Here is a 25,198-nt window from a genome sequence, read left to right as displayed (position 1 = left end):
GGATGCTTCACTGACTGAGCTACCCAGGCACGCAATTAAATTAGGCTATCTTAAAGACCCTTTCTAGTGCTAATGCTTTATGATTCTAACATACAAGGTGGCATAGCCACCAAAGACCTGAAAGTGATAGCATATGGTATGTGTTCACATCCTATCAAGATCTTTCTGAAGGCCACACGATGTTTTGTATGGTTTTCTTTCTTTCTTCTTTTTTTTTTTTAATTTTTTAAATTTTTTTAATTTTTTTGTTCTTCTGAAACAAAGTTCTTCAACTTTGGGGGGATTTTTAGAAAATGGGAAATCTCACTGTAGGTATGTTGGGTATGCTGGGCACATGCCTACATCCTTCTTGAGGACCAAGGCACTCATTTCCCCAGCTGCTATGCTGGTTGGCTACACATAGCTCATAGCCAAGGCCGCTAATCTGCTCAGGGGAAGACGCCCTGTCCACGGTAGCCCACATCCAGGGACCACTTCATGAGGAAGCAAAGGATCAGCTCTCTTGCCTCAATTCAGGGCCATGACAGCTCCAGAATTCCCTGTGGGTCAGCTAAGGTCCTAGTAGTGACTACAAGACAGTTTAACTTCTTCCACTTCTGTTAACTCCCTTACAGGTGTTTCTTCCTAGAAAACTCCCCAATGACCCTCTTGCATACAAGCCCTGGCTCATTGTCTAATCCCTCCTCAGACATAAATCCAAAAAGGTAAAATGCCAACTTTCTAACAACATAACAGGTGGGATTTGAAATAATGACATACAATTTCATTGCTGCATAAATAACTAGAGATAATAAGTATTATACACACGGAAATATTTACACATGCAGGAATAAATTCTGCAAGGTTGGAGGAAATGATGAGGGAGGCCAAGATAACAGAATGCCTGGCCTGGTGCTTGAAGTCAGCCCTTCCTAAGTGAAAGGGTTGGATGACTAGGCTAGACTGAGGCTAGAACAAGAGAACCAGAGATGGAACCTCAAAGCCTCAAAACTGAAAGAAGAATGACAAATACAGGCCTTGTGGCATTAGGTAAAGATTGCTGGAAGAGAGCGCAGGAATCTTCTCACTCCCTATCCTTGTGACCATAATGGGTCACTTGCCTGTTCTGGGCTTCTGTTTCCTTCCCTACAAAATGATGAGGTGGTGTAAGATTGTTTCCAAGTCTTATCAATATCCTATAATTATAATTTAAGATTACCTGTCACTGGCATGCCCTTTACAAGTCTTCTTTATTCTTGGTATTTTACTTAAACCCAGAATTATAGTACCCTGTGTGTGTGCATTGGGGGAGGGCCATTGTGTTAAGAAAGAAATTCAGTAAGTTAATATAACTTTGTAACAGTACCAAACTGAATTACTAAATGTCACTTGAAAAGGATGATTTTTTCATGCTTCAGCAACCCTATTCATTTGTTTCTATGTGGTTATAGGCAATAAAAAAAGTTCAATGCTTTTCACACCCATTTGCTTTTAAAACATTCAATAATCAACATTTCAAATGAACCAAAAATCTTAAACATGTCAACCAGAAGAAAATGCTGGAAAAATTGAGGTAACATACTGGTAGAACTTTAGATTTTCTTTAAACATTTTTTTAAAAAAGATTTCATTTATTTATTTGACAGAGACAGAAAGATCACAAGTAGGCAGAGAGACAGGCAGAGAGAGAGAGGGGAAGCAGGCTCCCTGCTGAAGAGAGAGCCTGATTCAAGGCTTGATCCCAGGACCCTGAGATCATGACCTGAGCCAAAGGCAGAGGCTTAACCCACTGAGCCACCCAGGGGCCCTAGAACTTTAGCTTTTCTTTAAACTACTCTTGCGTGCCCTTTGACTTTACAAATCAGTGTCCACAGTGACACAAGAACATCACTAACCCACAATGCCATGATTTCTAACACTCCTTTCCAAAATATAAGATCTAACTATCCTCTGAATTTGCACATGATTCCAGTGAAGTTGGTCAGGTAACTGCTGGGTTCTCAGCCCATGCTAAGAGAAATTCAGAAGTGAGTGGAGTTTTCAGGTAATGGTGAGCCCCGAAGGAAATGTCTACATTTCAAGTCCAAAGGGGTGCTTTCTTGTTACTTCTGTGGTTACAGTCATTGCCATTACCATCAGTGTTTCCTGCTCCTTCTTTCATAAATGACCGAATGGGACATAAGTCCTGAAAACAGGCTTGGGCACAGTATAATTTCCTAGTGATATACCACTGCCTGGCTGGCACAAATAAAAGTAGAGGGTCATGTGCACAATACACATATGGAAGTTATTGACACCCCAGAGGCAAATTCTTAATAGTTCACGAATTCGTACTGGCACTTCCCAGTTGTTTATGCAAAATGTTTAAATCCACTCACTCAAACTTCTTTCCCTGTTGACTTTCCCTTAATTAATATTGCTGGAGAAGTGGGGGAAACCTAAGTGCTCAAGTGTTTGTTTTCCCAGAAGCTGAGGAACGTTGACACAATGCCAATGCTTTTCATAATTACTGGAGATGAAAAAAATGAATAGTTTATGATGCATGTCAACAAAATTGTTTCAGAAGACAAGCTTTATTTTTCTGAGAATAAGAGAATACAAATAAATTTACTCCAAGTAGAACATGCTTGCGTGCCTTTGTCCTAAAGTTCAGTTTGGACTTACTGATAACAAACCTAAATCCTAGACTTCTAAACATCTCTACAATTTTACAGTTTCTTTTGCCTTTAATTGTCTGAAGAAAAGGCACATTGGTACTAAAAGCAGATACAGACATTGTTATAAAACTCAGTAGCTACATTTAGGTCAGAATAGGGTTACTATTAAACCCAGAGCAACACTAATCTATAAGGCAGGTAGAAAATGATTCAATTGAAACAAACTTCCCAGTAAATTCTAGATTTATGGTAAGCGGCTTAAATCCTGATCCTTAAATCCTTAAATCATTGGTTAAACATGATAGTCTTTTTGTATCCTAAGAATTCTGGGACATTGAAGGAAAAAGTTATTTTTTCACTAAAATATATTCCACTTTATAAAGCAATGAGTTTGACCCCCCTTTATTCATCAGAAACATACTATCTAAGAGCAAAATAATCAGCATTTCTTCCACTCTTAATACCAGTATTGTAGCCACTGAAGCCCTATGTTTCTTGAACATGATCACTTTTGTTATAGCCTTTAATTTAATGTCAGAATCCATTCATAAAAAGTACACTGCTTATTATAAATATGGGAGAGGAAAAGGGAAAGTTTTAACCTTTTATTCCCAGAATAGAACGCTTCCTTTTTTTAAATTCTATCCCTCCCTTTCTCTAAATTCCCTTAAATTTTAATAAAAATGCTATATGCTCATTTCAAAAAATATTTACTGAAGCCCCTATGTTAATAATAACAGTACGACATTAACAACAATAATACCTAAGGTCTATTAAGTGTTTCCACGTGCCAGGCTCTCTTCTACGTGCTTGACATACATGCTATCATTTATCCTCATAGTTTCTCCATGAGATAGAGACCGTTGCAGATATCCTCACTTTACAGTTTGGGAAACCAAGGCACTGAGTCCTTAAGTGACTGGCCCAAGGGAGGTCACGTAACTACGAGTGGGGAAGCCAGGATTAGCAAACACCCCATTTCCACAGATGCATTAATATGCAGGCGACTGCCAAGCAATTAGTGATAATTACCTGACACATCAAAAAATGTCTGTGCCCGTCCAGTTCCCGCACTGCTCACAGCGATGCAGTCATACGCGCCTTCGTCAGACAAAGTGACCTTTTCAATCTCCCAGTTCACACTGGCAGATTCTCTGGGGGTAACAAAATAGAAGCCTTTGAGTTATGATAAAAACAAGGCAAAGCTGAGAGCAGAAATTCCATTTTTTTAAAGTATTCATTCAAAAGAAAGATGTAAAAATAAACGGATTAAACTGCAGAGTTCTTTATAGTTGAAAATGACATACCTTTTAATTAGAACATTATGCTCTCTGAGCAAAAGTCACAACAAAGGTAATAAGATATGGACTCTGTGCATTTCTTTAAGGAGACATTTTCTGGCTATTTTGAAATATAAGATAATGAGTTAATACAGAAACACTCCTTAAATCCTCTCTCCTTTCACATTACTTCCAGTTTTGGGTCATGTTCGGGGCGGGGTTCTTAGCCAAAGCAATTCAGCCACATAATTCCTAAGTTTGAAAGTAGAAAATTCCAAAAAGATAAGTACTCTTTAACTTTCTTATGTTTAAGCTTCATGTAAGGCTATAGAACTATCTGGTTCAATCTGCGCATACATCAAGAAAAGACAAAAAAAAAATCAGTTTTATTATCGAACCTGTCATTTAGGTAAAAAAAAAATTCCTTCCCTATAATACTTATCCATTCATTTAATAAACACTATTCTTTGTTCTTTAACACTCTTCAAAATTTTCTCATTCTCTGGAGGTGTCTTAGTAATAGATATTTAATCCTAATAGATATTTAATACCTAATTAATATATAATAATAGATATTTAATCACTAATTAATAAATATTAGCAAGTTATTTATAATATTCTAGTAATTTACAAAACAAGCATTATATTAATTTAAAATATAATTGAAAATCAAAACTATTTTCATAATTTTTTTCTTACATTCATCCATAGCTATTAATAACCTTAAACATTCTGGACACAGGTGAGATGAAAAGCCTACTGCAGAGTCAAGACACCTTCCACTGGAGTCTGAAAGTGTTGTGAGATATAATATCACAGTAATGACTCCAGATCTCTTGCCATGCAGACAAACCATACCTGTCATCAAAAAATCACGAAGAACTTATTGAGGTCTTAATGTGTATTTAGCACATTAGACTTTGTAAGCGAAAGTGAAGTCATAGGTTCCTGTCATCAGAAAAGTGAGAGAATGAGCAAAGTCATTGTTCCATACATTTTAGTAACCAAGAATATTCATTTTAGTTAGTTTCTTTTCAGTTGTGTATGCATTAGGTGTCAGTGGTCCTTACTGTCACGTTCAGAAGGAACAGGATTATGAGTTGACTATAAGTCCTAGTGATCATCTAAGCTATATCTTTAGTGCCTAATAGCAGTAAGTTGAGTCCAAGTTTATGATTTCGTTGTCTAGGAAGTACTGGGAAGTTCCAGGAAGGCAGGAGTTTGAAATACATAGAGTCATTCATGTTTTCTCCAATGCCTACTTCACAGCCAAGCATATATTAGGATTCATCAAAAACTTAGACACATGGAAATTTTAGAACAGACAGTAGCAGTTCTTACAGTCCCAAATCTCTTGTTTTAGAAACAATTAAGTTGAGATTCAGGAAGAAGGATAACTGATTTTGTTCAAAGGCACATAACCAGTGTCAGATTGCTTGAAGAATATTCTTTACAGTGATACTTTCTCTTCTCTTATTTAGGACATAGGACATGAAAATAATTCTTTTATCATATTGTCATCTCAGTTAACATTAAAATTATTTGGCCACAATAAGAAGTTTTGAGGGCATGGCCTTTGGAATAAGGAAAGAACATGTCAAATTCAAATGTGTCCTGTTGCGCATGCAAACTAATTCTCTCTTACATCCCCTAGTGACCATCGCGACTCACATAACAAAGATGAAGTCACATGTCCCAAGCTATTGGGAAATCTAGGGCAGGGACATGTGAGTGAATCAGGGTTAGACTATCAATCCATCAGCACCAGGCCAAATTCTGTCTTTATCCTTTCACAACCAAAGAGCTTAATATATGTCAGCAAGACATGTCACATCTCTGGGCCACAGAGCTGGAAAAATGAGAGAAAGAATTCTTGTGGCTTACCTCCCAGGAATTGTGTAGAATTAATGAATTAATGTTTACAAAGGATCTCAAGTGTCTTTGAAATATGTTACTATTTAAACTTGAAGCAGAATGATTTTATTTCATCAGGAAGTTATGCAGCTTCAACATCTGATACCCTGGTCAGTTATCCTGCTGATTATTAAACATGGAGCTAAGGCAAATCATCAAGTTGTACAGTATAAAAAAAAAGTAGCAGAAAATAATACAGTTCAATCTTTAAATAGTAGAATTTTTTTCCAAAGTTAGGTTAATAGATTAAATGGGTTAATACTGTCAAATATTTAGCATCTTATAGAAGTTATATATATATTAGTATTGAATTAACAGCATAGAAGTTCTGTAAAATAATTTCTTGAGTTTTTACCAACATGTAGTTTGTTTCATTAGTAAGTTAAAAAAAAAAGAAACATTTTCCAGAAATCATCCGCCAGTTTTCAAGGTCTACTTAATTTTATCATAGATTATACTTATCTAAAAACAACGAACCATCTTCACAAGGAAAGTCAGTGCCTTCTTGCCCACCTCCTCTGACTGCTAAATGCAGTGGCCGCACATACTCCCACTCTCCCTGCTGCCCCCAACAAGCTCCCTTCCGCTGACCTTCTCCCCGCCCTTCTTCTCCAGCCATGGTGGCTTCCTTCCCGTCTTTCTTTCCCACATGCCAGTTAGGTTCAGCCTTTGTGCATCTGTACTTACTGTTCCTAAAATGCAAATGCTTTTCCCTAGATATCCGCATGACCCTCTCTCACCATGTTTAGGTCTATGCTGAAATGTCCCTTATCCTGAATTTTCAGATTGCAACTAAGCCAAAAACACATGCATCCCATCTACCAACATTAATCTCATCCCAATTAATCTGCTCTATATTTTGCCACAGTACTTAATTGGATTCACTTACCATAACACTTTAAATTGTGTTCAGAGCTTGTTTGCCCCAAGGACAACAAAGCTTAAACTTTTCTCTTTTGCAAGGACTCTTCCAAAATGTGGTCCCTAACCTTGTGTTCATAATTTTGTATTCTTCCTCTTAACAAGAGACCCTTAATGGGCAACTGGGCGGCTCAAATCAGTTAAGTGTCTGCCTCTGGCTCAGGACATGATCTCAGGGTCCTGTGATCAACCCTGCATTGGGTCCCTGCTCAGTGGGGAGTCTGCTTCTCCCTCCCCCTCAGCCTGTTGCTCCGCCCTGCTTATAGTCTCTGTCAAATAAATAAAATCTTAAAAAAAAAAAAAAAAGAACAAGCGACCCTTAAGTTATATAAAATTCAAACTCTTTAAAACCTGAATCAACCCTTGCATGGATTCTAGCACTTATTAAATTAACATATTATATTATATTATATTATATTATATTATATTATTTTCTATCTTTCTCCATTACAACATAAGCTTCATGAGGGCAAAGACTTGGGTCTGTTTTGTTCACTGCTATATTCCAAGATGAGGGAACAAATGAGTGGGAATTTCCAATGAAAAAGCACATTAAAATGTGTATCAATTTGTATTTAGATGTTTAAAGCTGTCTATAATTGCTAATAAAAACATGCACGCACTTTAAATACTGGTCTACTCCAAGCGTAACTCCATTTCTGACAAAGCTCAGGGTAAACGGTAAAAGACTCTCAACAGAGCAGGGAATTCGGCCTGGCTGCAGGTAGTATCCTGGGGTTTTCTTGGGCATTGTAACTCTGGGCGCATCTGGGAAGAAAAGAACACGGCCAACAAGATCACAATGATATTGTGTACTTCCTGTTAATCCATTCAAAAGCTTCATACTTCAATCATTCCAGTAAATCCTCTGCATTCCAATTAATCTAAATGACTAAAACCCACTTTAATGATCTTTCTTTGTTCAAACCTTATTAATTTTTGGATATCTCCATGGACCCCTTACTAAAGTATTCATTAAATCTAAGTCTCCATTTATTTTTAAGACACATTATTTTTTGGGCCACCAAGCTAGAAAAAAAAAGAAAAAGCTACCAAATTAGTTACCATACTTCATTATCTGTAGAACCTGTTTTTAGTTAAAAAATGTAAATATATGAAAAGAACCCACATGCCTTAGAATTGAATGCAAAGGGTAGTTTTTGTCCCAAAATAATGGGAAAAGCTGATTTTTAAGAATCCAACAGAGGGGCACCTGGGTGGCTCAGTGGGTTAAGCCTCTGCATTCAGCTCAGGTCATGATCTTGGGGTCCTGGGATCGAGTCCCGCATCAGGGTCTCTGCTCAGCAGGGAGCCTGCTTCCCCTCCTCTCTCTCTGCCTGCCTCTCTGCCCATTTGTGATCTCTGTCTGTCAAATAAATAAATAAAATCTTAAAAAAAAAAAAGAATCCAATAGATTTTGTAGTATTCAGTTTAGGGTGAAGACAACTAACTTTGAATAGTGTATATGAGGAAATACTGACAGTTCTATTTCACCGTTTGACAATGATTTAAGAACAGCTACACAGTTGTTTCTGAATTTCCCAAATTACAAACTTATGAATAAATGATAAACTGCTGTCCCTCAATCCAATACTACAATATTAATAACAATACAGATTTGTCTATCCACAGTTCTAGCTACAGTTCTAAATTTTGATCAGAGTTGCCATTAGCCTAGAGAAATAGCACAAATATAAAAATAGAAATGTTATCTCATGTCTCTAAATAATCCCTAATCTGTGATCTTATCTCTATATAATAACAAGTATATGAGTAACCTGGTTCACCAATTAACTAACTGCCAACTTAGTACATAAAGACAGAATCATCACCAGATGTGTACAAAGAATTATTGTTCACAAAGTAGGTTTCTGACAATCAATATAAACATTTAACCCATTTGGCCAATTTAGGTAGCTTGATCAAACATTACACATGTGTGCCAGACTTTTTTTTTTTTTTTTTTGAGGTGAGGGGAGTAAGAGCACCAGAATTTCCCAGTTTCCATTCTCACACGGAGTGAAGCAATCAGAATTTTCAGATCTGCAATCAGTAAGACATAACATGCAACTTTGGATGTGCTTTTTATGATTAAGAAAAATTCTGCTACTTAAATGTAGATGCCCATCAATTTGATAATCCAGTAATAATGTGAAGATATTATTTTTTTACATTAGAGTTCATTCTTTTAGGACCACATCACTCCCTGAAACTATTAACACTCCAGTGTTCAGTAACATGGTGTCTCACCTGGGATGATACTAGAGAAGGAAACACTTGATACCCTCTGGAAAAGATAATCATCCTTATCATAGCCTGTTATTTTGAGAAAGAAAGCTTCATTCGGTGGTATAAAGTCAGAAATATTCCACACGCCATAAGGTTTTCGGTCTGGGTAGTATTTAACAGGAATAGTCTTAAGAGAACTGCCTGAGGTACTCAGAAGTTCAAGACGATCTACTCTGGCTGGGATGGAAATTCCAGAAGTATTGAGCAGCACATACGTAGGTATTCCTACAGGAGAAAGGATTTGTTATTATTTATAAGTAACATGCAATGGAGGTTATATATATCAAATAAATTCTTGCATTATAATAACAGATAAGTATCATGAGTACTACAAACTCTCCTATAAATTGTGGCTTAATTATAGAATCTTTTTTACATAAATAGTGTATATTTACAGAAACTTTAGAAATCCTAATAATTATTTTTATCTATTTTAACAATATTTATACATGGAAAAACTAGAATTGTGAATACTGTGTTACATGATGTTTAATAACATGAATATTTATTTTTAAAGACTCACTCTTTGTATCTCTCTAGTAACTACAACCATAAAATAAATAAACAATAAAAAAGGAAATTTGAAGAGTCACAGTAGGATTAAGCATTTTTTAGCTATAAAACTAAATGAATAGATCCTGCATGAATAAAATAAGAAGAACAAGGTTTAAGAAGCAGCAGGAATTTTATCTTTGAATTCACAATAATACATGATGTCTTTTAATTTTTTAGCTATGTAGACACATAAAATCCACATTTTTTTACCTTAACAACACAGCAATTTATACATGTCAGTAAAAAGTCTCAAGACCTACGTCAGTAGTTTTAAAGGTTCAGTAAGTTTAGGAATCCACTGCAGTGCTTGGTACAATGTGTATTCCTGTGTCCAACCTAATTCAGTTCTAATTTAGGAGAGCTGGCGTGGGTCCCGGGAATCTTAATTTTTAACAAGCTCTCTGAGTAATTTCAGTATCACTGGTCTTGGGACTAGACTTTGAGAAAAAAAAAAAAAAAAGACTATGCCAAGAATACAATTATGCTTAAAGTACAAATGCTATGTTTCCCAATTTTGTTAAATACAACAGAATTATAAAATCACAGAGAGTTTGAGAAATATTTTGCGCTTGGATATCTACCATGTCAATTTTGGTAGTATGTACATACAAACCTTGCACTGGTCTGCTGACTGTCTTTTTGAAGTCCAGGGTGGGCTTTCTCGAAAAACCAGCTCGGAAATCAATAGTACTAAGTCCAGTGATGCGAACAGAGTGCCTTCCACTGCTCGAAGTCTGAAAAATGTTGAAAGACAAATCCCATCAGTTGATCCAGGTTACCAGTCACAATAAACACTAACCAGGATGGGAAACTATAGAGTGTTTAATTAGGATGGATGTCCAATAACTGAAGATCTGATCTGGGTGTTCTAAACTTAACTAGGATTCTACACCTTAAGTGCAAGTTTTATAATACATATCCCAGAGGACTGCCCTAAAATAAAATTCAGTAATACACTGCAAGCCAATGTTAAAAGATACAGGTGTTCAGTCACCAGTGAATAGCCCTGGAGTTAATCTGTAAAAGCTCCACGAGGATACAAATCTTTGTTTTGTATACTCTGGTTTACATGGTAGATGTTTAGCAATATCGATGAAATGAATGAATGACTAACTCTTCTCCCCTTACTATCCAGGTTTGGTTCTGGAAAATATTTCCTTTTTATTTGCCTCTGGGAAGACACAGCCAGGGCAAGCACTCTTGACCACTCTCCATATTTGAGCCAACCAGCATCCCCAGCTCAGTCAGCAGTGTCCCTATCAAGGCACTAGGTGCTGGAGACACAAATATGAGTACAACATGGTCCCTAACGTCTAAGAGCTTATGGCTTGTGAAGAAGACAGATGGAGAAATAGAAATCTTTAATATGATACAGTATTAGAAATACATAAAAGGAACAGATTAGACTATAGTTTGGCTCAAACCTCCTAAAGAGGATGATGGCTGGTACAGGAATTCAGTAAAGTGTCAGGATATAAAATCAATACACAGAAATCAGTTGCATTTCTTTACACCAAAAACAAGACAGAAGAAAGAGAAATTAAGGAGTCAATCCCATTTAAAATTGCACCCAAAACCACAAGATACCTAGGAATAAACCTAACCAAAGAGGCAAAGCATCTATACTCAGAAAACTATAAGGTACTCATGAAAGAAAATGAGGAAGACACAAAGAAATGGAAAAATGTTCCATGCTCCTGGATTGGAAGAACAAACATTGTGAAAATGTCTGTGCTATCCAAAGCATCTACACATTTAATGCAATCCCTATCAAAATCCCATCCATTTTTTCCAAAGAAATGGAACAAATAATCCTAAAATTTATATGGAACCAGAAAAGACCTCAAATAGCCAAAGAAATATTGAAAAAGAAAGCCAAAGTTGGTGGCATCACAATTCCGGATTTCAAGCTCTATTACAAAGTTGTCATCATCAAGACAGTATGGTACTGGCACAAGAACAGACACATAGATCAGTGAAACAGAATAGAGAGCCCAGAAATAGACCCTCAACTCTCTGGTCAACTAATCTTCAACAAAGAAGGAAGGAGTGTCCATTGGAAAAAAGACAGCCTCTTCAATAAATGGTGCTGGGAAAATTGGACAGCCACATGCAGAACAATGAAATTGGACCATTTCCTCACACCACACGTGAAAATAGACTCAAAATGGATGAAGGACCTCAATGTGAGAAAGGAATCCATCAAAATCCTTGAGGAGAACACAGGCAACAACCTCTTTGACCTCAGCCAAAGCAACTTCTTCCTAGAAACATCACCAAAGGCAAGGGAAGCAAGGACAAAAATGAACTATTGGTACTTCATCAAGATCAAAAGCTTTTGCACAGCAAAGGAAACAGTTAACAAAACCAAAAGACAACTGACAGAATGGGAGAAGATATTTGCAAACAACATATCAGATAAAGGGCTAGTATCCAAAATCTATAAAGAGCTTAGCAAACTCAACACCTAAAGAACAAATAATCCAATCAAGAAATGGGCAGAGGACATGAACAGACATTTCTGCAAAGAAGACATCCAGATGGCCAGATAACACATGAAAAAGTGCTCCACATCACTCGGCAACAGGGAAATACAAAGCAAAACCACAATGAGATACCACCTCACACCAGTCAGAATGGCTAAAATTTACAGGTCAGGAAATGACAGATGCTGGCGAGGATGCGGAGAAAGGGGAACCCTCCTACACTGTTGGTGGGAATGCAAGCTGGTGCAGCCACTCTGGAAAACAGCATGGAGGTTCCTCAAAAAGTTGAAAATAGAGCTACCTTATGCCCCAGCAATTGCACTACTGGGTATTTACCCTAAAGATACAAACGTAGTGATCCGAAGGGGCACACGCACCCGAATGTTTATAGCAGCAATGTCTACAAAAACCAAACTATGGAAAAAACCTAGCTGTCCATCAACAGATGAATGGATAAAGAATATTTGGCATATACATACAATGGAATACTATGCAGACATCAAAAGAAATGAAATCTTGCCATTTGTGAAAACGTGGATGAAACTAGAGGGTATTATGTTGAGTGAAATAAATCAATTGGAGAAAGGCAACTATCATATGATCTCCCTGATATGAGGAAGTAGAGATGCAACATAGGGGGGTTGGGGTAGGAAAAGAATAAATGAAACAAGATAGGATCGGGAGGGAGACAAACCATAAGAGACTCTTAATCTCACAAAACAAACTGAGGGTGACTGGGGGGAGGGGTGTAGGGAGTGGGTGGTGGAGTTATGGACATTGGGGAGGGTATGTGATATGGTGAGTGCTATGAAGTGTGTACACCTGGCAATTCACAGACCCGTACCCCTGGGGCTAATAATACATTACATGTTTATAAAAAAAAATTTAAAAATTTTAAAAAAGAGGATGATGGCTAAACTAAATATTGAATGATAACTCAGCACTGAAGTGACTCCCATGTGTAAAAATCATATGTAATTTGGATGAGAACGACAGGATAAACATTAATCTTTATAGGGTACTTCCTGTATGTCCAGACTCTTTAAATACATTGGATTATTTAATTTTCATCACAATCTTATCTGATATATATCGTCATTATCATCATCACACAGATAAGGAGGTGGGGCACCGAGACTTTAAGTAGTTTCCCAAGTTCACAAGGCATTCTAACTATAGAAGCGGGGTTTTAATGGAAAGGTCAGGTTCCAGGGTCTTCCCCACAGTGCTGCATTGTCTTCCAAGGGCAAGATAAGTCAGAGTTAGCCTCCATCTCAGTATCTTTCAACCTACGATCTGAGGAACACCTATCTATAGCTACACAAAATCACTCAGGTTGTTTCTTGAAAATGCAGACTTCTGGGCTCCAGTCCAGATTTACTGGATCAGAATCTTTGGTGAGTGGAGACTAGGAATCTACATTTCAAAAATCCACCCAACATTTATGAATAAGAGTTCACCATTATTTTTTTTTACATTGATTATCAAGATTCTCAAGATAAAATGACCACTTGATAGTAGCATTGATAGAATGTACTAGAAATATATGTGCCTATATTATACATAACCAGACATAAAATTTTAATCTGGTGAGCAGTTAGATTAAGCCCACACCATGATTAAAAACATGCCATCCCCAGGGCTCTGCAAACTACAAAGCCTTCCTGAAATCACTGTGGTTCCTTGTTATTTAGCAACAAGGAGAGGAAAGATGAGAAGATATGTCCCTTTTGCTATCATATTTTTTTGTCATTGAGCAAAACCTGCAAAAACCCCAAAAGAAAAAAAAAGTGAAAGAAAAGAAAAAACCTACATCTCCATAAAAACAGGTTTGTTGTATTCTCAGTATAAAGGACGCTGCTAATGACTACAGCTCACTTTCCTAAGGGTTAAAAAGACTGTATGTTTAAGTGTGGGGGTCTCAGTACCACCACTTATTCTATTATCTCTAAAGGAAAATATGTCATGAATTCCATATAATAAAGCAAAAATATGTATCTCTATATTATATCTATATATTATATAAATATATTATATATATAACTTATATCTCAGTGAGAAAATTAGAAATTACCCATGCTTGAAAATACAGCATCTTCCATTACTAAACAATACATTAAAAATAAAGCAGAGTTGATGAATAGGGAGCTTCCTTATAACCACTGTAGACTTAGTGTAAAATAAATTAATTTTCATCCTTAAAATACACTATTTAACAAAGTATGCTGAAATAAGAATGTGGGTTTCCTATTCTCTGAGCAATGACAAAAATATGAAGGATAATAAGTTAACAAAATATTTTAACTTCATGTTTCTATATTATATGATAAACAGCAGGAATATCTGCATAGAATTTAAAAGGCTTTGTAAATAAAAGATACTTTCAAATAAGTCAGTTTTCATGCAAAATTATATCCAACTGGGAGCAAAGGATATCACAAATAAATCGAAATTATGGTTTAAAAATAATAAAAGGAAGAGATTTAAACTAAGTTAAAAAAGACCTCTGGCACTCATGTATGCATTTATCATTCTTTAATCATTCTCTTAAAATAATTAAAATAATATTTGATAATATTGTGGGAACACAAACATCACATTAAAATGTCTTTATAAGAAAGTGCCATAGGAGCACCTGGGTGGCTCAGTCAGTTAAGCAACTGACTCTTGACTTCAGCTCAGGGTCTTGGGATCAGCTCCATGTGGGACTCTGCACTGAGTGTGGAGTCTGCTTCTTTCCCTTTCCCTCTGCCTCTGCCCTTTCCCCCAACTCATGTGTTCTCTTTCCCTAAAATAAATAAACATATCTTAAGAAAAAAGTACCATAGTTTACTTGATAATTTAAGTCTGTTTTCTTAAGATAAACTATTATTTTAGTCTGTTTCTTAGCTGAGCTCCCTTTTTCAAATATTAGTGTTAATAAGAACAAAAGGTCCTTGGGGCACCTGGGTGGCTCAGTGGGTTAAGCCTCTGCCTTCAGCTCAGGTCACGATCTCGGGGTCCTGGGATCGAGCCCTGCGTTGGGCTCTCTGCTCAGCAGGGAGCCTGCTTCCCCCTCTCTCTGTGCCTGCCTCTCTGCCTACCTGTGATCTCTCTCTCTCTCTCTGTCAAATAAATCTTTAAAAAAAAAGAAGAACAAAAGGTCCTATGTATGATGATGGTAAGATGAACCAGGAAAAGGACAAAGAGAAAGAAAGAAATACTAACATATAAAAAATGCGTACTGTAAAACAGTATAAGTAATCACTTTTGGTCTTTACAAAAACTCTGTACGGGAGTATGTTATCCTAATTTCACAGATCAGAGAGATTAAGTAATTTGCTCAAAGTCATAAATACAGCAGGGGGCAGAGATGTGATATAAACTCAGTGAGGCTCCAGAAACCAACATTTATAGGCACCCCATGCATTTCTCATGTCTATCTTAATGGATTTGATTATGCTGGTTTTAGAGATTACACTAAAATAGTATTGTGAAAATTCCAAGACAATTCAGAGGACAGAAGCAGAGGCATATGAGAGAAAAGAAGGAAGGGGGCATGGAAAGAGCAGAAGGGGACAAGGTGCTTCAAGACAGAACACCAAACCTACATACAGTTAAACCTGCTAAATTCACAAAAGTCTTGTTATTAATGGATTTCCTGGGATATTTTTTAATGAGGCTGAACTTTGCCCTGCATCAAAGTACAGAAGTTATAATGAACATACGCATAATCGGGAGATAAGAAAGCTTTCAGGAAACTCCAGAAATATTGGGAGAAGGCTCTGGATTCTCACATGTTATGGACACAAGAGGATTGGAGGAACAATAATCATATGAAGGTCTTGGAGCAACAAAGAATATTCAGCTAATTCTGTAACTGAGTCTGGGAGGCAGTCCAGCTGCATATTCTTTCTTTTTTTTTCCCCCTCCAAATTATTTTAGCTATTTTAGTGTCATTTTTCTTTATGTATAATAAAATTAGTAAGACCACAATTACTGATTTAATATTTTTCTATTCGGTCTTTAAATCATGTAGATTTAGATCATGTGAGTTATTTGAATTTGACTCCAAAAAGCATCTATCTACCACAGAATATCTTGAAGTATCATTTCTGCACAGAACCACTCTAACCTCATTGCTTCTGCAGTTAAGAAGAAGGAAATCTAGGGGCGCCTGGGTTGCTCAGTGGGTTAAGCCTCTGTCTTCAGCTCAGGTCATGACCTCAAAGTCCTGGGGTCAAGCCCCACATTGGCTTCCCTGCTCAGTAGGGATCCTGCTTCCCCCGCCCCCCTGCCTGCCTACTTGTGATTTCTCTCTCTCTCTCTGCCAAATAAATAAATAAGATCTTTTAAAATCAAAAGAAGAGGGAAATCTAGAAACAGCATAATAGCTCCAACCTTAACAGGAACATTTCTAGACACTAGACACCAAACAGGATTTGTATGGGCTAGAACCTCTGAGTGTCTTTCATACAGTTTTTCATACAGAGGGTTTTTCTGAGAGTATTTCATAAAGCATATTTACTCATACAATTTTTAAGTTCATAAAGATCTATTATGAACTTTATTCTGAATTAAAGTAAATTACTCTCTGAATTCAAAGTCATGAATTCAAAATTACTCTGAATTCATGAATGCTCTGAATTGTAAATGTCATGTTTGTTAAGTCATGGAAGGGTCTGAGTCAGGAATACACAGGCTGCTTGCAGTGTGAGCAGAGCAGAGGCAAAGATAAAATTATATTTGTTATTTACTGGCATCCTAAAGGTGGTCAACAAGTAGCCTTAATCCACAAAGGAGTAAGAGAAAAGAAGGAGCAGAGTAGACCAGAGTCTAGGTTTCTGGAATGGAGTCTGTGAGCAGTTAAAAAGGACAGAGTGAAGTATCGTAAACAAGCACCATGGAGAGCTCCAGGAAACATTAGTTACTCTTCTGCTGTCTTCCTGGTCAGCTCTATTGCACATGGATCTACTTCTTAGTTTAAGCATAAAGGCCTATTAAGTACCTCTCTATACTGAAAGTCCATTAAGGCAGTAACTATATCATATTCATCATCTATGAAATATTACTCAATAGGTACTTAATAAGTGCAGGTTTAACAAATGATATTAAAGCCATCTAAATGCCTAATGTTGGTAATTTTCCTTAGATTCCTTAAGTACTAGTGAATGCCAGATTCATCAAGAATCTTGAATTTTTCTAGGAGCATTGTGTTAAGTATGTTCGCACATTATTTCACGTAATCCTACTGCATCCAAAGATGACTTTATAGCACCACAAAGAAATTGAGGATTGCAGAAAGGGAGATGGATCGGGGCATGGGGTAACTGGGTATGGGCATTTAGGAGGGCCCGTGATGTGATGAGCACTGGGTATTATACACAGCCAATGAATCATTGAACATTACATCAAAAATTGTGTATTTGCTAATTGAATTTAAAGGTTTTTAAAAAAAGACAGAGAAAATAAACTGATGTTCAAATAAATGATAACTTGCCTAGGTTTAGATAGCAAGTTCAATGGCAACCATTCCAAGTTCAGTGTTCTTTCCATAGGACCTAAGTCTATGCACAGCATTTTAGGATAATAATCTCTGGGCTGATCTGGGTATATGGGTAGCAGACAATAATACCCTTCACCTATTCATTTACCATTGTTACATTTCTTTCTTTTTTTTTTTTAAGATTTTATTTATTTATTTGACAGACAGAGATCACAAGTAGGCAGAGAAGCAGGCAGAGAGACAAGAGGAAGCAGGCTCCCTGTTGAGCAGAGAGCCGGATGCTGGGCTCCATCCCAGGACCCTGGGATCATGACCTGAGCTGAAGGCAGAGGCTTTAACCCACCGAGCCACCCAGGCGCCCCTACCATTGTTACATAGTTCTAAATATGCTTTCCCTTAGGACAGGTTAGTGGTGTATTAGTAAACTGCTTTCTGAGGCGGGGAGAAGCCTTAATTTTTGGCATTTGCTGGTGTAAATAATACCACCAAGGCTGATTTCAAGTTTTCCACATGACATTACTGAATACAGAGGTAGGAATGAAAAGTGTGTAATTTCCTCTATGGGCCATTACAAGCTAGATCCAGTATATCGCTAGGCCATGAAAATAGGGAGTAAAGTATGACTACCATTCACAGAGATGTCGTGTCATCCCAGAAGTGACACAACTCCCTTTTTCTAAAAATTCAATGCATATCCTCCAGTCTTTTCCCTCATTATAATAACTGAAGAGGCCAAATGTTCTAAATTATTGTGGAGCCTCCATCAGCTTGGATTCCCAAGCGACTGTGTAAAGTAGAACATCTTGTCAACACCCAAAGGGCATGTAACATTAGTAAGGAATTAACTGTCTTGTATTAAGCCAGTGAGAATTCCTCCTACTACTAAATGTGAAACCTGTCCTATCATAAGTTGAATTAAAATCTGATTGATAGAGCTGGCTTTGCTTTTTCTTTCCTAAAGAGTTTCAATGTTTTATTTAAAAAAAAAAAAAAGCCCAAAGTAGAGGGGGAAAGTCACATATAATTTGCATTAATGAAAGTATAAAAATAATTTTCAATTTACACATATTCAAGAGTATAAGAAAAACTAATTATACCATTAATGTATTAGTAAGTAGGTATTATTTTTCCCATTTTTCTCAGACTCATGAAATAAGGTAATTTCATTAAGGTCAAAAAGATATTAAGTAGTGGATCTTAAATTTAAAAAGATGCCCTATGATCCTGCAGTTGCACTACTGGGTATTTACCCCAAAGATACTGATGTAGTGTAAAGAAGGGCCATCTGTTCATAGCAGCAATGGCCACAGTCGCCAAACTGTGGAAAGAACCAAGATGCCCCTCAATGGACGAATGGATAAAGAAGATATGGTCCATATATACAATGGAGTATTATGCCTTCATCAGAAAGGACGAATGCCCAATTTTTGTATCAACGTGGATAGGAGTAGAAGAGATTATGCTGAGTGAAATCAGTCAAGCAGAGAAAGTCAAGTATCATATGGTTTCATTTACTTGTGGAGCATAAGGAATAACATGGAGGACATTGGGAGATGGAGAGAAGTGAGTTGGGGGAAATCGGAGGGGGAGACGAACCATGAGAGACTGTGGACTCTGAGAAACAAACTGAAGGTTTTGGAGGGGAGAGGGGTAGGGGGTTGGGTGAGCCTGGTGGTGGGTATTAAGGAGGGCACGTATTGCATGGAGCACTGGGTGTGGTGCATTAACAATGAATTATGGAACACTGAAAAAGAAATAAAATAAAATAATAAAAAAAGATGCCCAACTCTTTTCGAAGTATTTGTTCCTGAAGGGCATACTGTTCTTCAGAAATTAAAGAAATATTGTGGTTTCAAATATTTACTGAGAACCTACTATGGACTAAGTATCATGCCAGCCACAAAACATAATAATGTTAGCTAGATTTAAATACCATCATTTTATTAAGCATTGTATTTTTAAAGAAATGTGATACAGGGAGAGAAATGTACCCAAAGCACAGAATAAATTCTATTTCAATATATACATATAAATAAACATATGCATTTATATATAACACAAGTGTATAGATTTCTTTTTTTTTTAAGATTTTTATTTATTTATTTAACAGACAGAGATCACAAGTAGGCAGAGAAGCAGGCAGAGAGAGAGGAGGAAGCAGGCTCCCTGCTGAGCAGAGAGCCCGATGAGGGCCTCGATCCCAGGACCCAGGGATCATGACCTGAGCTGAAGGCAGAGGCTTTAACCCACTGAGCCACCCAGGCGCCCTATAGATTTCTTTTTTAAAGGAAACATTCCATTTGGTTGATAACCTGATATCAGCACACTAAAATAACTGGGAAATTTTCCAGGAAAAATCCACTATAAAGCATTCCATTGACCCAAAACATCTGAATTAAGGATGTATCTAATTCCTTTAAATAACACACCTGGGGGCACCTGGGTGGCTCAGTGGGTTAAGCCGCTGCCTTCGGCTCAGGTCATGATCTCAGGGTCCTGGGATCGAGTCCCGCATCAGGTTCTCTGCTCCTCGGGGAGCCTGCTTCCTCCTCTCTCTCTCTCTGCCTGCCTCTCTGCCTACTTGTGATCTCTCTGTGTCAAATGAATAAATAAAACCTAAAAAAAAAAAAAAACACCTGGTATAGTCTTCATGCTTATTTAAGAGTCACCAGGTGAGAATAATTGGAGGCATAATAATCTTTTTGTGTGGTCCATTGTAGACTTGAATTTTTTTAAATTATGATTCCTAAACAAGTTTATGCCACTTGAGTATGATTTCCAAAATATTCTTATCTTTAGAAAACCCATTAGTAGTCTCTGGCAACCAGCATAGCCATCTGAAACCAGAATATTTTCTATTAGTCTCAGAATCCCAATATGATCATGTGGTTGCATACACATCTTTCTCTACGTGGAAGGTTATCTAAGGACAATTTATCCAAATTTACTTAACAGAAATGTGACCCAGGGGATGTGTTAGATTCCATGATCACACTGATAATCCTGGACTAATAGAAGCAGTTTGTACCTTGTAAAAACCCAAGGGTGATGACAATTATTTGATGTCTTTGTAGGAAGTGTCCCTGAAGGAACAGACGACAAAATTTGGCCCGAGAGTTTCTGTGGTTATATTCAAATATTCTATATATAGATACAGCTCCCTGAATGGAAAATCTGTATTGCTCAGAAATAATATCCAGGATTTGGAGATTCCCTACAATGGAAATTTAGGGACATAAGATGACTTTCCCTTTTGTTTTTAATAAAACTTTACATTCTAACTTTCCTCTTTTTAACAGGTTTTCACCAGCATCAGAGGTGTCTGCAGCAGACACCCGAGTCATTTATACGACCTATATGGAGGAGTTGAGTCATTGTCTCTGTTTGGTAAGAGTGCCCTAATAAGTCACAGGAACGTAATCACCAAGGTTTTAAAGGAAAACTACAGAGGAAAAGAAACTACCACTGTCATAGCATTTTATTTTATTTTTGATTTATTTACTTTTCGTTTTATTATATTATATTATATATTATATTAAATCACAGACAAATTAAGGTGTTCCGTACTAGCACATCAACTAGAGGCTAAAATCAACTCCTCAGCCTGCTTCCTTGGATGTCATCAGAATAAATGTGTTAGGTTTTATTCATGAATATTTATACAGTTCATTTCCAGGCATTGTGGCATATGCCAGTGATAAAATATGGTCTAGAGTAAAATAGAAAGAGAAAATCTGTACAGAAATCATGGGGTGCTTGGGTGACTCAGTCAGTTAAGTGGTGATTTCCTCTCAAGTCATGATCTCATGAGTCATGGAGCTGAGCACCTCTCTGGGCTCCTTGTTCAGTACAGTCTGCTTGAGTACACAGTCTCCCTCTGCCCCTCCCCCTGCCGGTGTTCTCTCTTGTTCTCTGGCTCTAGTCTCTCGAATAAATAAATCAATAAATATTTAAAAAAATATTTAAGGGGGAAAATCATCAAAGAGGGAGGTGCAGAAAAATTGCAGTAGAAAGCCAGAGGGAAAAGGAGAGCCTTTCAGATGGAAGAAGTCAGAAAAGGCTTGATAAAAGTGTCATTTGCTGTGGAAGTTGTAAGTCAGACAGAAAGCAAGGGCATTCTAGGAAAAGGAGCAACGTAAGAAAAATCATGGGGCAAGAGAATGTGGTAGGAGATGGGGTGAGGGACAGTATAAAGCTATATTTGACTAGAGCATAAAGGCTAGTGATGGACAGGAGCTAGCAGGATTGGTTGAGGTTCGTTGGTTGCCTTTGAATACCATGCTAAGGTCAAATAATAGACTGATTGTTCTCCGTCCTTGGGATTAAAAACTGCTTTGTGAAATAATCAAAAAGCCATTATTAATTCTGCTAATAGAGCAGACATTTTCCAGATAGCAGAGTGCATGGGAGATAACACCAGGGATATACTATCTAATCTCAGACCTTTCTCTTCTGGAGAAAGTGCACATGTAAAACATTATCACTCATTAGCCATCTGAAAGGGAGAGCCAAAGTCAGCAGTGGTATTTGTATCAGTAGGTTCAGCTCAATTTCCTTTGCATCAACCTGACATGTTATTTTGGCATTTCGTTTAGGAGCAAAATAAGCTTATTATCTTTAAAATCCATTGTAATGTGTGTCCTTTGTTCAGCTGCCACTAATTGTACTCTAGAAATGGGGTAACGGCAAAACCAGAGGCTTTTGGGGTGAGAACTAGATATGAATTTAAGATAATATGATAATAGATACTGTGTCCTTTTATTGTTTTCTTAATTATAGGAGACTGAGCTTAGAGATTTGTCTAAACAGAGTCCCCATCACCTCATCCCCTTAGCATCTCCCTCCTCACTCACAGAGTAATCCTCAGTGCTTCTCTGTTTTTAATTATCAATTAAAAGGTGCTTAGTGCCCATTAAATACTGGGGAACAAGGCCCAGGGCAGAAACACCATAAATGTTTATTGAATGGATGACTGAATGGGTAGGTGTGTTAGGCACGAGCTAAAACCACAGCCATGCAATATTCCTATTCTTCTAAGCAAGAGTTTTACTAGAAGAAATACCACTGGTAGCAATCCAAATCACCTGCAGATGTGGTTCAAATACTTTGCAATAAATTGCCAATAATGCAAAAGAAATGTCGTCACTTATACATATTTCACAATCAATAACCAATGTCTTAATCAGAAAGTAAGAACAAGTTGCCTCAGTGAACCTGCTAGCTCAAGACACTGCGGACTTAGGTCATGCTTAAAGTATTTGAGGAAAAAAGAGACTCAGAACCTCCTATACTCTTTCCAACTGTGGTCACAAAAAGTCAGACTCAACACTAGTCATACTGTGGGCAAGTTGGTTGAAATAACCATAACATTAAATTTGGCCATTTTTATTTAAAACAGAGCAGTAAAGTCTTCATCATTGTCAATCTACTGCACCTAGTAAATACTGAGTAACTAGTATTGGCAGGGAGCTGGGTGAGTAAAACAGGCAGATGAACCGTTATATTTCACTTTCACTATATTTTCACTTATACTCTTACCCCATAATATCCACCTTCCAAAACATCCATAATACAGTTTCTACTTTTCCTACAAGGCTGAGAGTTCTGAGAATAAAGAACCGATATTCTAGGGCTTGAGTGGAGTTACGGTGGAAACTTTCATTAAGTTGGGAAAGTTAATACAGGCATTGTTTTAAAAAGGAAAAAGCAAAAAAAAACTGGCATTCAGTGTGGTGCATAAACAATGCATTCTGGAACACTGAAAAGAAATTAAAGCATAAATTAAAAAAAAAAACTGGCATTCAAAAATGGTGCCTCAACTTGCTGTGGTGTAAAATGTACTTTCACAACAGCTCTACCCTTCAACCAGGAGTCCATGAATTCACTTTTTTTTTTTTTTTTTAATGTAGGGAAGCTGAGATAGCAAGAGTAAATGATGCACAGGGTATCTTCATTTGAGTTATCCCAGAAGGATTCTAGAGCACGTTGTTTATTTTGGAGGTACAAAGGATGCTAATAGGAAGAGGAGAAATGATACAGGAAAAGAAATGCATCCTCAAAAGTGTGCTTTTAACCCTGCTCCCATGCGGACAACAGGAGCTTATTCCTGTAGAGACTGAAAACTGTTCCTCAGGGGTCTCATTCTCTGGCTGAACAGCCTTCTTCTGTTCTGGGGGAAAAAAAAAATCCTCCTGGGCACAGTAATGCAGATACGGGAGTTGGAAGTAGGCCAGAGCACACTGAAAACCCTGGGAAATATGGACAAGTCACTCAAATATCCACTCCAGTAGGTCCCATGTACCACTTGCAGCAGAACTGGATTTCAGCATGTCGTATCCTGAATTCTGGGTGTATGTTCTCTCCTCCATATCACCCTAACACAAGGCTTACAGTGAACATACACTACTGAGTGTATTTTAGGATCCAAATACCAGTTGGTGTTAAAATAAACTAGGAATGCAGATCCACCAAATAACCATAGCCAACAGAACTTGAGTACTTCCTTTGTAATGGGAACTATGCTACTAAGTATTTCATTTGTAGATCTTAATTTTATTCTCAGCACAATTCTACCAAGTAAAGAACTATCACTGCCATCTCTACATTGTGAGGAGGAACGCAAGGCACAGAGAACTTAACAGTCTTGAGGAAATGTGGCTTTTAAGAGGCAGGGCTGAGAATCCAACCCAGGTAGCCCCGTACTAGAGTCGATGCCCCTAACCATTATTCTCTACAGGCTCTATCTCTTTCTGTTCTGGAGGTAGGAATGTATAATAAAATCAATCTCCAGGTTCAATCATCAGAAAACTACCTGAGAAATTTAAATGCACTCTGCAGGGGCGCCTGGGTGGCTCAGTGGGTTAAGACTTCTGCCTTAGGCTCAGGTCATCATCTCAGGGTCCTGGGATCAAGCCCCGCATCGGGCTCTCTGCTCAGCAGGGAGCCTGCTTCCCTTCCTCTCTCTCTGCCTGCCTCTCTGCCTACTTGTGATCTCTTGTCTGTCAAATAAATAAATATAATCTTTAAAAAAAAATGCACTCTGCAGTGACATCAATGCATTTCATGGCCACTAAAACGTAATACTACCAAATTCAAGGGATCAAAACACCTTTACAAATGCACTATATATACTGCTCTTTAGTAAAAGCTTTCTCCATGATTGCAAGGGAAGATATATACATAAACTTGTATACACTTTATAAAACATGCCAACAACAAAGTAAAATACACAGACTTTGTAAGATAATCGTACCTTCACTGTCCACACTCCAGCCTCTGGCTCTTTAACATTCACCACCTTGGCAGAGTTATGGATATTTAATAGCTCGTTCAGGCCAAATCCCTTTTTTATCAGCTTCCCTAAAAGACATAAAGGTAACAAGTACAATCTTTATTTCAGCTATGTGTGTTAGCTGTATACATTTCTAATATAAGTTACCTGATGGGCATTTGTGCCTTTAGCTCAAAACATTATTTAAATCTAAAATAGGTTTAATTTCTGGTTTCTGGATATTGACACTGGAGTATCAGATTACCATTTGCCGTGTGGATTTGGTGTAAAAATAAGAATAACAATTGACAGACTAATCATTTTGCCAAAGCCAAATTAGATAACAATTATTATGGCTACTG

The 25,198-nt window shown here is 37.3% G+C and overlaps 1 protein-coding gene across 3 annotated transcripts in view; it reads right to left on the bottom strand.

Moving 5' to 3' along the window:
• HMCN1 (hemicentin 1) overlaps positions 1 to 25,198 on the bottom strand; it is a 474,548-nt gene that overhangs the window by 262,559 nt on the left and 186,791 nt on the right. For all 3 annotated transcript variants that reach the window (XM_032317251.1, XM_032317250.1, XM_032317254.1), the window contains exons 6-10: positions 24,819 to 24,925; positions 10,209 to 10,329; positions 9,002 to 9,265; positions 7,375 to 7,519; positions 3,669 to 3,790 (exon numbers count right to left, since the gene is read on the bottom strand). In XM_032317251.1, the coding sequence (XP_032173142.1) occupies positions 3,669 to 3,790; positions 7,375 to 7,519; positions 9,002 to 9,265; positions 10,209 to 10,329; positions 24,819 to 24,925 (759 nt within the window). The remainder of the gene's footprint in view (positions 1 to 3,668; positions 3,791 to 7,374; positions 7,520 to 9,001; positions 9,266 to 10,208; positions 10,330 to 24,818; positions 24,926 to 25,198) is intronic.

The sequence above is a fragment of the Mustela erminea genome, chromosome 17, assembly GCF_009829155.1.
Source record: "Mustela erminea isolate mMusErm1 chromosome 17, mMusErm1.Pri, whole genome shotgun sequence".
Taxonomy (NCBI): domain Eukaryota; kingdom Metazoa; phylum Chordata; class Mammalia; order Carnivora; family Mustelidae; genus Mustela; species Mustela erminea.
The sequence above is the reverse complement of the archived record's forward strand: the minus strand, read 5'-3'. Positions and strand labels throughout refer to the sequence as shown.